Consider the following 13,930-nt stretch of genomic DNA (forward strand, 5'->3'; position numbering starts at 1 on the left):
ATAAAGTGGCAGCTAAAAAAAAAAACATTGCTACTCACATGCTCTTTGGGACAGATCTGGCAGCAAGTCAGTTACCAATCTGTCAGAGAAACCCATTAAGTGTAATGTTCTGTATCAGAAACAAATCTTAAATTGAAAGAATGTTGATCAAGGTCTTATTGCCCTCTCTGGAATGGAGAAGAAACGTCACAGGCCAGATAATGGTGGTTGTTTTTTTCTTTCTTCATTTTAAACCAAACCAGTTTCCAGGTGGTAGAGTACAAGCATTACTTGTGATTTATGGATGCTGGTAGAACAAACTCTTTCCACCCTAAATTGCTTTAGTGGGTGCAATTGTGTAAACTGCAAATTCTGTGATCTTTTAATCAGATGGCATGGGATCAGTGGCACAGGTGCAGCAAACAGCTGTAAACAGGGGAGATTGAGTGGGTATTCTGTTGGAGGAGAAGGGAGGAATAAGTCGCTGGTCTTTAGGAGCAGTGAGCGAAGTTTTTGTGGGCGTGGTGTGTTTTTTCTGATTTGCGTGGGGTTTTTTTCCCCTTTGTTCAGTTTGTAGATGCTGGTAGGAGGCAATGTACTGTGAGAGAAGCAGAGTCCTGATTAAGGGCAGGTCTTCCCTGATATAAGGTGGGCCTATAAAGGCAACCAAACAGTCTGCTATTGGTAAAGGTGCAGCAAACAGAGCTGTGAACAAGGGAGTTTGTAAGCAGAGTTTGGGGTGGGAATACAGTGGTTTTTTGTTTTGAGGTGTGTTTGCCCCCCCTCCTTACACTCCTCTTGACAGGAATTTAGGCAGGAAGGCTAATGACAGGTACAGAGGCAGCAGTGGTAGTGACCAAAGCCATGGAAGAGACAATGAAGATGACCAGATGTGGAAGCTATGCGATGTATGTGATCCTAGGGCGGGTACCTGAAAAGAGCTTTGTATGAAGTGTAGCCTGATAGAGAAGATCTGAGGCTTGAAGATGCAGGTGGAAATTATGGTTGCTTGAACCCCCTTCAAAACTCAGATGATGGAGCAAAGGCTAGAGGAGACTGAAGGGAAAAGTCAAGACCTGCAGATGCAAGCTGCACTGAAGAACTCAGCGGGGAGACTGCTGGGTGAGGAAAGTGGTCAGTGGTAGCATGTGACCAGGCAGAGGAAAAGATTGGCTGGTGAAGGAGAAATAGAGCTTAGGAACAGGTTTGCTAAGTTGGAGAATGAAGAAGGAGCACAGCAGGCTGTAACTGAAGGAGGGGAGAGCAAGGAAGAAGAGAAGATCGGTTAGTCCTATAAGAAGAGAAAAGCTGATGGAGATACCCAGAGTTCAGAGCCCCAGGAGGATACAGGATGACTTGCAGAAGATTACAAGGGAGAATAAAAAAGGATTGGCAGCCAGAAAAATCACATCACCCCCAGGAAAAAACAGGTCTGTGTGATTGGGGACTCCCTATTAAGAAGAACAGACAGAGCTGACCGCAGAACAGAAGAATTGCTGTCTGCCAGGAGCTAAGATACAGGTATTGGACCTCAGGCTGAAGAGGATCCTAGTGGTTCAAGTGATCATGAGTAAGGCTGCGAGTTTGTCATGGAAGTAATGGATTCCATGACTTCTTGGGACCTCCATGACTTCTGCAGCGGCTGGTGTGACTGGCCTGGGCGCCAGTGAGCAGCTTGGGCAGCCTCTGGGCCAGTCACACCAGCCACTGTTAGGCAGTCTTGGGCCACCGGGCCCCCCTCTCCCAGCAGGTGTGGGAGGGGACTCAGAGCTGGGGGTTGGGGCACAGGAGAGAATGAAGGCTCTGGGTGGTGCTTACCTCGGAGCAGGGGCTCCCTGGAAGTGGCAACATCCCTTGGCTCCTAGGTGGAGGCATGGCCAGGGGCCTCTGTGTGCACTGGCCCTGCCTCTGGGCCCTGCCCCCAGATGCTCCCATTGGCTGCAGTTCCTGGCCAATGGGAGCTGTGGAGCTGGTGCTCGGTGTGAAGCCAGAGCGCAGAGGTCACTGGCCACACCTTCACCTAGGAACAGAGGAAGGGGGATATTGCTTCTGGGGAGACGCAGAGCCAGGTGGGGAACATGTCAGTCCCTCCTGTTCCTCCCCAACACTAGCAGGGGTCCTGGGCCACGTGCCGCTGCTCCTGCCCAGCACCAGTGGGTGTCTCGGGCCATGCACACTTCCTACCCCCCCCCCAGCACCCACGGTGCCCACAGGCCACCCCTGCTCCCGAAGATTTAGTTGGGGTAGATAGTATGGTAGATAGATAGAATGTGAATTTTTGTTCACTGCCCATGACCTGTCCATGACTTTTACTGAAATTACTCCTTGACTAAAAGGTAGCATTATTTATGAATTAATTCAGTTTAAACTAAATGGAAGGATGAACAAAAATAGATCTGCTACAAGAGTTCTTGATTTCAAAAGAGCTAACTTTAATAAATTAAGAGAATTAATTAGGGAAGTGGACTGGACCGAAGAACTCAAGAATCTGAATGTGGTGGAGGCTTGAAATTACTTGAAGTTGAAGCTGCAGAAGCTATCTGAAGCCTGCATCCCCAGCAAGGAAAAAAATGAGTAGAGAAGTTTCTATAGCCCTATAAATAAGAAAAAAAAAAGTAAAGAAGAAGTGGGACCACTAAGCATTGAGGATGGGGATAATCTGGGCATGGCCCAACACCTAAACAAATACTTTGCCTCAGTTTTTAATTAGGCTAATGAAGACCCTAGGTATAGTGACTGATGTCCCAGACCTCCATGGTAGCGTTCTCTCAAATGCTGCGAGTTCCATGCGCCGGGCCAGTTAGACAGGCAGAACTATAGGGTCTCAATGCGTGGCTGAGACAAGGGTGTAGGGAGCAGGGGTTTAGATTTATTAGGAACTGCGGAAAAAAAGGCCCGTTCAATTACATCATGTTATGACAGGCAGCTGAAAAGTGACAAATTTTTTAAGTGCTTATATACAGATGCTAGAGGTCTAAATAAGGTGGGTGAACAAGAGTGCCTCGTATCAAATGATATTAATATAATAGGCACTACAGAAACTTGATGGAATGAGGATAGTCAATGAGACACAGTAATACCAGGGTACAAAATATATCAAAAGGACAGAACAGGTTGTGCTGGTGGGGGAGTGGCACTGTACGTGAAAGAGTAGAATCAAATGAAATAAAAACCTTAAATAAACCAAATTGTACCATTGAATCTCTATGGATAGTAATTCCATGCTCTATTAATAAGAATATAGCCATAGGGATTTATTACCAACCACCTGGCCAGGATGGTGATAGTGACTGTGAAATGCTCAGGGAGACTAGAGAGGCTGGGTACATGTCATATCAGGATGAGATGAAGAGAGAGAGTTTCTTGACACCATAAATGACTGGTTCTTGGAGCAGCTAGTCCTGGAACCCACAAAAGGATTGGCAATTTTTGATTCAGTCCTAAGTGGAGCACAGGATCAGGTTCAAGAGGTGAATACAGCTGGACTGCTTGGTAATAGTGACCATAATATAATTAAATTTAACATGCCCATGACAGGGAAAACACCACAGCAGTCCAACACTGTAGCATTTAATTTCAGAAGGGCAGAGCCGTAACTAGGTATTTTTGCGCCTGAGGCAAGAATATAAAATTGCGCCCTCCCCCAAGGCCGGCTTTTCGGTGGCGAGTCCCTCAGTCCTTCTCGGAGGGAAGGGCCTGCTGCCGAAGAATGAATGAAATGGCGTCAGTAGAGCCTGTGCTTTTAGGGGGTCTAACTGCTTGGGCTGGTAATGTTGCTTCCAAGATGATCTTTGGTTCCAGTCCAGTTCCAATCCAGAGAAGGACTCACAGGGGAGAAGAGGTGCTGGATATCAGCAGTGGCCACTAGGGATTAGCATGTGTCCTGAGAATGCTGGGAGTTCAGGTCTGCAGGGCAGGATCAGAGGTGTCAGGTTTGTAGATATTTTGGTGGTGCCCAGAACTCACCCCTGCCCAAACTCCACCTGCCCAAGGCTCTGGGAGGGAGCTTGGGTGAGGGAGGTCTGGGGTGCAGGCCCTAGGCTGGGGCAGGGGGTTGGGATGCAGGCTCTGGGAGAGAGTTTGGGGATGGGAGGTACAGGTTCTGGGAGGGAGTTTGGGAATGGGAGGGGTGCAGAGGGATGGGCTGCAGGGGTGAGTGCTGTGGGTTGTGGCTGAAGATGAGGGGTTTAGGATGTGGGAGGGGCTCAGGGTGAGAGTACGCGTGAGGGCTCTGGGGCTGGGAGGTTTGGGGTGTGGGAGGGGCTCAGGGCCAGAGTAGGAGTGTGGAGGGTGAGGGCTGGGACTGGGGATAAGGTGTTTGGGGTGCTGGAGGGGCTCAGGGCAGAGGATTGAGGGTGCAGTGTGGGCGGTGAAAGCTCTGACTGGGGTGGTGGGCTCTGGGGTGGGGCAGGGCTGGGGGTGAGTTTGGGATGCAGGCAGGCTGCTCTGGGACAGGGGCCGGAGAGGAGGACTCCCCCCAGCCCTTTCCCTGCCAGCAGCAGCAAGCTCTGGGGGAGGAGCCCTCCCTTTCCTGCCCCCTCCCCCGTAGCACACTCATCCCCCCCCCCACCACTGTCACTGCATGTGCTCCTAGGGCCCCTCTCAGGTCCAGGAAGCTCCCTCCCCTCCTCCGTGGTGGGTGCCGAGGGGTGCTGCGTGCGCCTCCTCCCCTGCTGTTGCCCCTGACTGTAGCCTCACTAGGGATGAGGGATGGGGCTGCCTCCTTGCCCAGCATGGGGCAGGAGCAGTGACTGCGGGCGGGGGGATCCCCTGTGCTGGTGGAGGGTCTTATTGGAAATTGAAAGTGTCTGAGAGGGGAGGCTCAGAGTCAGTCTGCCCTGGCAGTTGAGATGGGAGGCACTAAGACCCTGCGGCAGCAGTTGCTGCAGGGAGGCAGCATGGAGCTGCAAGGGACAGACAGGGACTCTCTGCTCCCAGGCTAGGAAGGCGGCAGGGAGCAAGTCGGGGCCAAGGGAGGTGCGGGGTGGGGGGGCAAGTGGGGCCGTGCCAGTGGCTTTCCCCCACCCCCCCGCTGCTTTCTGGGCCCCTCAGCTTTGTGCGCCTGAGGCAAGAGACTCACTCGCCTCGCCCTGTTACGGTACTGGTCAGTCTCCTGATATTTATTTGTTTTTAGTGTTGAAAATACACTTTATGTGAGCAATGTGGTGTTAAAATACGAAGTGATGTACAGGGGCTAAGTATTAATAGTATTTGTGCTGCTTTCATTAAAGTAAAATATTATTGTTGATTAGATCAGAACAATAATATGTGGTGTTCTATTTGCAGCTATATGTCAGCCTAGATGCAAACATGGTGAATGTATTGGACCAAACAAATGCAAATGTCTCCCAGGGTATACTGGAAAAACCTGCAACCAAGGTAAGAAAAGAAAACAAATCTTTTAATTAAATAATAATAAAAAAAGCCTGCACATGAGACTACAGAATAATTTTTATCCTAAAAAAATTAAATAATGTTATGCATAGCGGCTTAAATTTTCTTTTTATAAACAATTAACTGAGTTTACCTGTATAGCATTCATAAAGGGAATGTACTGTATATCCTGCTCTTGCAGAATAATGGACTTCATCTTCTAGGTCTTTTACAGATGTAACGTGTAATGATAATAAGGGTTTTCTTTGCACTTGAGTCCAGTTGTCTGTGTGTATTTAATTAAAGTCCCTTTAATTTAGGCTGCCTTATACCTCATCACCAGTTGATCAGAGAAAACTGATTTTATGTGTTAGTGCTAAGTTAGATAATTTCTTATACTTCTCTAAAGTTGTAAACAATATGATGAATATTGATATTATAAATAGTCAAATCAAGGAGTTAACAATAATACAGCGTTAAACTGATTAACTACTAAGAGAGCAATTTAAGAAGAAGAACTGGTCAAGTTATTGCATTGGCACAACAAGTAATCAAATTACAAAGCTGACACAACACAAATGATTAAATGACTTTTTAATCTCTGCTCCCCCTAGGTACAAAATGTTTCAGCCTCACACACACACCTCTACCTAAAAAGGCTAGGACAGTATTTTTTTTTTTCCTGGCAGGCATCCTGCACAGATGTTCAAATGTCCTGTTAAGGAGACAGAAATAATAAAGTTACTTAGAAAACTAAGGGCTTGTCTACACGGGCACTTTACAGCGCTGCAACTTTCTCGCTCAGGGGTGTGAAAAGAAACACCCCTGAGCATTGCAAGTTTCAGCACTTTAAAGTGCCAGTGTACACAGTGCACCAGTGCTGGGAACCGCACTCCCAGCACTGGTAGCTATTCCCTTTGTGGAGGTCTCTCCCAGCACTGAGCCGTGACTACACAAGCCACGTTAAAGCGCTATTGCCAGTGAAGATGTGCCCTAAGTGTGTGTTCTTTAGCTTATAGTCTTTGAAGCTTCAGAGTTAGTTAGAAACCGCAGTTTGCGGAACAGGCAGTGACTTCTGCCTCAGGAACCATCATGCTAGCGGACATGATTCTTGGGTTAGCTGGCTAGTCTGCAATGTCTTTGTTTCTGCTTTCCTTGGAAGGGAAAGTGTGAATATCAGACATAGTAGCGGTGTTGTGGTAATCTCAAGAATAGCACGCTTTTTCCTTGTTTTCCTGGTCTTTTGTGAGTGAAACTCAGGCTGGTATTGTCCCACTGGACTTCCTGTTGTGACCTTGTGACTGAATCAGGGAATCTGCATTGTCCAATTCTGATTAGGTGATGTCAGTATGAATCTTGGTCCACTTTTGGGGTTCTCCTTTTAGGTACTGTTTCTTAGTTACATCCACAAGTCTGTGCTTTTCCACAATGAGCAACATTGAGGGAATAAGAGGAGGTGAAAACTCTATCAAGATGATTTCACCCCTTTGTATTTAGGTGAACAGCCAACCTCTTGACTGTTGTCACCCGTTGTCTTCCTGGTCATAACATTGTCCTTTTGACTTACAAGAGTACAAAAATACAAAAGAGTTCCTTACCCGCCAATACATCCCATGCTTATGCTTCCTCAAAATGGACAAGGCCTCATAAACAAAATAAACATTTACTGATCTGTTGCCACCTCAGGGATACTGTATCAGGGCTGAGTCGAGCTGCTTCAAAGCTACTTATTAAATATATAATCAATCAAAGTGTTTCCTTGATATCTACAAGACTACGTCCACGCTATTCTGATGCTGTTATCTGAATATGCAGAGTCACTGGCCTCACTAGTGTTTTGAAGCAGGAGAAGCAATTTAGACAACACCTATTAAAAGTAGAATATAACTTTTTTTTCTCTCTCTCTCTCCCCGCAACCTAATTTACCCTATTTTTAAGATGTTTTAAATTTCTATAATTTCCAAATTTTGAGGCCATCTCTCTAAAGTCCTGCAGTTATTGTGTGATTTCAGTTGACATTTTTCACAGGTAAAGTCCTCAGTTCAGGAAAGCATTTAAGTATGTGGGTACATTGAATTGAAGTTAATGGGATTTAGCACCTCTGTGACATACAGGGTACAATCCAGACTGAGTAGCTGTCTCACCCCTGCCCTGTAACCAGGGCTATCCTTTAAAATGTCTTGCTGCTCACAGACCGTCTCCAGCATGAACACACTCCCAGCTACGTCTGTGTGTCTGCTTCAGCCAACCAGCCAGCCACACCTTGGTTCTCATCAGCCTTGAAAACTACCACAGGGTTACCCCAGTGCACTCCCAATCTCAGATTTCCCCCTAGAAATGTATGTCCTGTACTGCCCAACCCTCTCTTGGACAGTGCAATGTACTGAGTCCGTTATTCCTTTAAGGGAATAATATGCACACAACTTGTTGCCCCAAATGGAGTTATTCAGACACTTCATCTTGAACACAGTTGATTAGATAAAACAATAAAATGGGTTCATTAACTACAAAGAGAGATTTTAAGTGAGAAGAAGTAATAAGACATTAAAGTCAGAAATGGTTACAAGAAAAATAAAGATAACATGCTTACTGGTGCCTAACTTAATGAACTATATTAGATTCAAGCAAAGTGTGTCACCATAGCAGGTTACTGACCAGACTTTCAGATCAAACCTTTTCCCCAGAGTCCAACCATTGCTTTGTCTCTTCAGATGCTGTGAATGTGATGGACAGAGAGAGAGAGAGAGAGGGGTGCGTGGGTTTTTTTCCCTTCTTTTTATAGTTTCAGTCCCTTGCTTGAAAAATATTTCTAGTTGAGAGTGAAGAGCCAAAGAATCTATGTGGAAGGATATTCCCTTCTGGGTTTTGCACCCATTTGAACTTCCTTTATGTTCTCTTCATGCTTGTTGGCTCTGTTTACTGCTTAAATGCAAAATAAGCAGAGCACACATTCCTTTGTTCAGGACACAGACCTGAGTAGCTGTCTCACATACCTGAGTAGCTGTCATACAGGGAAATCTTATAATTTCACATACAATGTTGCCACACACATTTTACCAGGACAATACTGACCAGCAAATTGAGTTTTCAAATGACATCTTACAAGGCATACTTTGAAGATTATTAGAATAGTGTACAGGGTATGAATACAGGAGTGTTTTTTGTCACAAACTTCTTAAAGTTAAGCACATACTTATGTGCTTTACTGAATCAGGTCCAAAAGATGTAGCACTTGGCCCTTTACAGAGGTAGTGAGGGAATTTAGGCACCAAGCTTAAGTTTTGATAATGGAATAGTTTTTATTTTACTGAAAAATTCTAATGCATGTGTTTTTAATTGAAATATTCTCTCCTGCAGTGTTGTTAACCCAAAACTGCCTAGAACACCCCACACAATTCATAATTAAAAGCTGAAAACAATGTTATTCCCTTCTTGCTAAATTACTGTAGCTGAAGTTTTAACTCTTCCATTGGTGTAACTGATCTCCAAAAATGCAGAGCGATTTATATAGCACAGAAAATTACACACAATTATAATACAGGACTTCTATTAACTTGTGAAGACTAAGGCATGTATGTATGAAGTAATATGTCATACACAGTCTCAGTCATCCTCTGCAGTTGTCTAAAATGATAGAAAAATCTGTATAGCCTTTTTTCTGAAAAAGCAGATGGGGATGTTATAGGAAACACTGAGAATATCAGAGCCAGGCTGTCGTTCAGAATTATATCCCCTGATGTTTACTAATCCTTCTATGGCACACTGATTTCTAAATACATTTTTCTTTTAAAATATATTATTTTCAGATTTGCTAATCCTTTTCTGACAGACTTCTTTGGAAATAAATGCTGTGTGGCGTCCCCCCCCTTTCCTCTCCCACCCTTATTTCTGCTCTTATTTTCCCTCTTTAGTGTCATCTTTACTTTTTACTCTGGTCCAACACTCAGAAGGATGGCATGCTGTGATTTTACTATTCTGATGAGTATGCTGTCTTTGTCACTTTAGAGCTTTACCTAGAGTGTTCAGGACAGTTTTAGATGCACAGTAACATATATTAGCTTTACAGTATCTTATGTATGGTACACAGACCACCTCAGGCTCTGATGTCCTGAGCTAAAACAGCTTTGGACCAGAGAAACCTCCCAGGGTGCTAGATGAAGTATGGCAAATGGTTTGGTGGGTGGCCATCTTGTCACTTAGTCAGTATTGAGCCAGTGTTCCAGCAACACACTGTTACTGGAAGTGAGGCGTAGGGTTTTCAAAAGTGCCTGCATAACTTAGGAGGACAATGGGATTTGTGCTTTTAAGTCACTTAGGCGCTTAAGAAAATCCTACTTGATGTCTTTTGGTTGAATTGTAAACTGAAGCCCTGTTCACAGCATTTTTCAAATAACAAGATTAGGATCATTAACACGGTATCCTAATCAGATTGCAATTTGAGTGACTGCGTTATGCCTGAATAAAACAACTCACCTTGTGTTTCCATTGACGGTGTGTCAATTCGCGTCCTACAATAAAAGCATTATTGTGTATTGTTGCTGGCATAGATGGTCTGATGCACTCATCTCCAGAGAAAATATATATATCTCCAGGGTATAAACCACTTTTGGATTTGTCTGGATGAAAGTAACTATATCAATACAAGGTGTTACTGCTGTTATTAGACATTATATTTAATCTATTCGGAACCCATTATATTTAATATATTTAATCTATATTAATCTACCTCTTGTGAACCAAGTAAAGGATCACCTGAAATGTCATAATGAGACGCTGAACTTCAACTGGCTGGTTACATCTGAAAGTCAATCACTCTTCCCAGGGGCACTGGAGTATAACCTTTTACTCCTGCTTTAATTCATCAAAACTAAATTACAGTTGCCTGGCACCTTTGTATGAGTGTGTTATTAGGAGGTTAAATTGAGTTGGTAGCTAAATTGCAGTACCCTGGTACTAGCAGTAACAGAGTCCTTCCCATTGTGTAAAAATCTTATTTTGTGACCTTCAGTTTTTGTTTTTCAACCTCATTTTGCAGTTTGGGTCAGTGTTTGAGATAGATGGTAGCTGGAGACAGTTAAAGGAATGCTGAAAGTTTTAAACAAGTTTTACCAGCTTTGTAAGCTAGTCGTAAAATGACCAGCATTTTTTGCAAAACATACTCTTCAAAAATTTGCAACTAGTTCTATAGAGGTAGCTGTTTCCCTGGCCTAAGACGTGTTATGTGTTTGCTACTTAGTGAATTGATATGTAGCACAAGTAGTTAAAGACTCTCACAGATTTGTGTTAGCAATATAAAATGTTTGCAGTGTTTTCTGTGACAGGTGATGTATTACAGTAGACAAAGGATGACTTTCTATATCAAATTAGTAGCATGTGTTCCACAACTGGTTTTCTGAATGCTTTTGTTCCAGGACCAGTTTACAAACATAAGGCATGTCTCTCTTTTTTAACGCAGTTGGTAGAGTCTGCATTGATGGTTTTTGACATAATAAAGTAATACATTGTTACAGGGATTTGGCCTTTTGACTATTATTATGCCTTTTCCCCCTTCGTGAAGCTGAGCACCTGTATACAAGCCCAACTGATCGGCACAGTGAACCACCTCTATTTCGCTCCCTGGATCATCATGCAACAAATGTGCCTTCAAGGGGTGAGAGTCCTTTATTTCAGGTGGTGTGCTCGTTCCACCTGCATGGCTTCATGTGATAATAAAAAGTTCTTGCAAATGTACTGAAGTACGATGAATTAATGGCTGCCATGTGAAAGCCAGGCCTGCAGTATCATTGGCATGCAAAGCAAATATGCAGTTACACTTCTTTGATGCTATTATTGCTGTATGCCTGTATTCTGAAAAGACTTTTGATGATCCTTTTAACTTCCTATTGTTTCTTCTCTGCTTTGTTCTTTCAGGATGTGCACTGCTTTTTCTAAATTCCTTTCTATACTGGCATAGCTAGGTCACTGTAGCTATGCTGCTATCGGGGCAGTCTAGCTTTTTTGCTACCCCAAGCACGGCAGTCAGGCAGCCTTCGATGGTGCACCTGCGGGAGGTCCCTGGTCCCGCAGATTTGGTGTACCCACCGCCGAATTGCCGCTGAATCCGCGGGACTGGTGGACCTCCCGCAGACAAGCTGCTGCCCCTGCAAGGACTGGCAGGGTGCCCCCCGTGGCTTACCGCCCCAGGCACGCGCTTGGAGTGCTGGTGCCTGGAGCCGCTGCTGGCTACTATAACACCTTAGTGTAGACACAACCTACACTTATGGAAAGAGTTTTTCTATCAATGTAGAATCCTGCGTTCCCAAACATAAGCATTCTTTCATCAACATAGCTTCATACACAGAGGGTTAGGCTGGCACAGCTATGGTGCTTGTGGTGAAAAATTTTAAGTGTAGATCAGGTGTAAACCAAGAGAAATGGAAATTGTTTATTGGGTTCAGGTGAAGATAACAGTATGATTTATTTTCCAGCTTTGTTTCAGGGAAAGACTATTGTTAACTTCATAGTTTGACTATTATTGTGTTGTCTATTAGACAAATGGTGTGACTGCATAGACCATGTCTGAGGGTGTGCAAATCTGCTCTCTTTCTCAAGTGAAACTGATGATGTACTGAAAATGAAAACTGATCTATTTTTTATGTATAGGTGATGAAGGCTTGAATATTTTATTTGGTTTCTGGTCAGTGGCTTCCTTTTCTAGCCTAATCTAAGTAAATTCAATAGTGAATTTTTAACCTCTAACTGTGTTGCCTGGTCCAAGTTAAAAAGTAGAAAGAAAAGTTTGATTATACAAAAGTATGCTAGGCCTTTGTTGGGATTCATTGAAGGGGATAATTAAAGAAAACTAAGTAGAGTGTACAGCATAATCTTGGGGAACGAAACATGCCTGCATACAGAAAATCAGTCTTTATCCAAGATGATGCCTCAGAGCAATGTCTCTACACTAGTTAAACAAGTCACACCCAGATTTACCATACACCACCAGTTGTCCTTCCACTGTATTTACATTTTTCATCTCTCTCCTTTTGAAGTGTAATATTTATGCTCAGCAGCCTGCGCTTGTGTTCTGGACCTGCTTTCACAAGCTCCTCCAATACCCAACCTGCTTTTACATTTAGCACTTTTCAATATATTTCTTGCAGCTAAGAGTGCTATTTTTATATTGACTGTATAATTACAGCATTTGAATTTAAGTGGTTTAATGGTAAAATTGTCTAGTTTGGAATAATGGATGAAGATCTTAGTCAGCAGCATAATGGGACTTGTTAAACGCCTCATTTGATGTTGATGCACTTGTATTTTTAATTCCATTATAAATTTCTTAATGAACAAAAGGAGGAGTGTTGTACATTATTTTTATTTTATATAACAAGTTTTATTTATGGAACATTCTGATTTTACCTTTCAATCTTTTAGAGGAAAATTCTGCTCTTTTCTCCCCCTTCCCCCCTTTTGATGGAGTATTTCTTCTAAGTGAGCTATCATTATAGATATTGTTTGAAATGCCAAATTGATACCTCTAGATAAGTAACCTGACCTTTCTTAAAACCACCATATGTTTGCAGTATATTCAGTGTGTTGCTATACATGACCCTGTAAATGCTAACATTAGCCTGAACCTGTTTAAGAATAACATGACCATATGTAAACAACAAAAATATGAAGCATCTGAAGATGATGGAGAACACTAATAGCAGAAGTGTTTCTGAGCCAAGAACAGGAATGCAATACGTATGCATACTGGCTGATCCATTTTTTCCTGTTGCCCATATGCAAAATATCTATAAACTTTTGAGAATGACACACTGTTGAACATAGTCTGTGTGTGGTGCTATATGAAGAGAGCCATTGCTATGTTAATAAAAGATTTTATGAAGAACCAAATGAACCTCCCAGTGACTGTTGACCTAAGAAATTGAATATTACATGCAGTGTAGATAGGTACAGAGTATATACCTCTCTACACTGAAATTGGGAAAGAAACTACAGTAGGGTTGGCAAAGAGGGGTTAAAATGGGACACCGGAAAAATACAGTTGGACAGTAGATCTGTTAGTTAGCCCACAGAGCAGCACATTGTAACATTTGAGCCTATTTTGAAAGCACCTGCTTTGCAGTTAGGTAATCAAGGTAATGACAAACACTTTCTTTTCCATGTAATAGTGGAAGATTTTGTAGCATGAGTTCAGACTAAAGGATTAACAACAAACTATCTCTCAATAGGAAAGCGCAAGGGCAGAGGAGAAAAACATTTTTAAATCTAATGGAGCTGTACGAAGGGTCTTATTTTGGCTCTCCCTTGATGTTGAACCATTAGGATGTCAGCCATGCTACCACTGAAACAAATCTGCACCTTTGTTTAAAGACCAGGCATCTTCCAAGTATTTGCTTCAATTTAGATCTTGATAAACATGCTATATTCAAAAACCAATCCTGGGACTGCTTTCCTTCACATGTAGAAGTGGAATTAAGGCTTGGTCTACACTAGCAACTTATGTTGGTATAACTGTCCACACCCCTGAGTGACACGGTTATACCAACGGTTATAGCAACTTAAAGTGTAGACAGAGCTATGTCGATGG

The 13,930-nt window shown here is 43.2% G+C and overlaps 1 protein-coding gene across 5 annotated transcripts in view; it reads left to right on the forward strand.

Annotated features, from left to right (window-relative positions):
• NPNT (nephronectin) overlaps positions 1 to 13,930 on the forward strand; it is a 79,081-nt gene that overhangs the window by 26,333 nt on the left and 38,818 nt on the right. For 3 of the 5 annotated variants that reach the window (XM_030564508.1, XM_030564506.1, XM_030564507.1), the window contains one exon: positions 5,266 to 5,358. In XM_030564508.1, coding sequence (XP_030420368.1) covers positions 5,266 to 5,358 — 93 coding nt within the window. Of the gene's footprint in view, positions 1 to 5,265; positions 5,359 to 10,909; positions 11,003 to 13,930 lie in introns of all 5 variants that reach the window. The other 2 variants (XM_030564504.1, XM_030564505.1) reach the window with 1 other exon arrangement.

This window comes from Gopherus evgoodei, chromosome 5, assembly GCF_007399415.2.
Source record: "Gopherus evgoodei ecotype Sinaloan lineage chromosome 5, rGopEvg1_v1.p, whole genome shotgun sequence".
Taxonomy (NCBI): domain Eukaryota; kingdom Metazoa; phylum Chordata; order Testudines; family Testudinidae; genus Gopherus; species Gopherus evgoodei.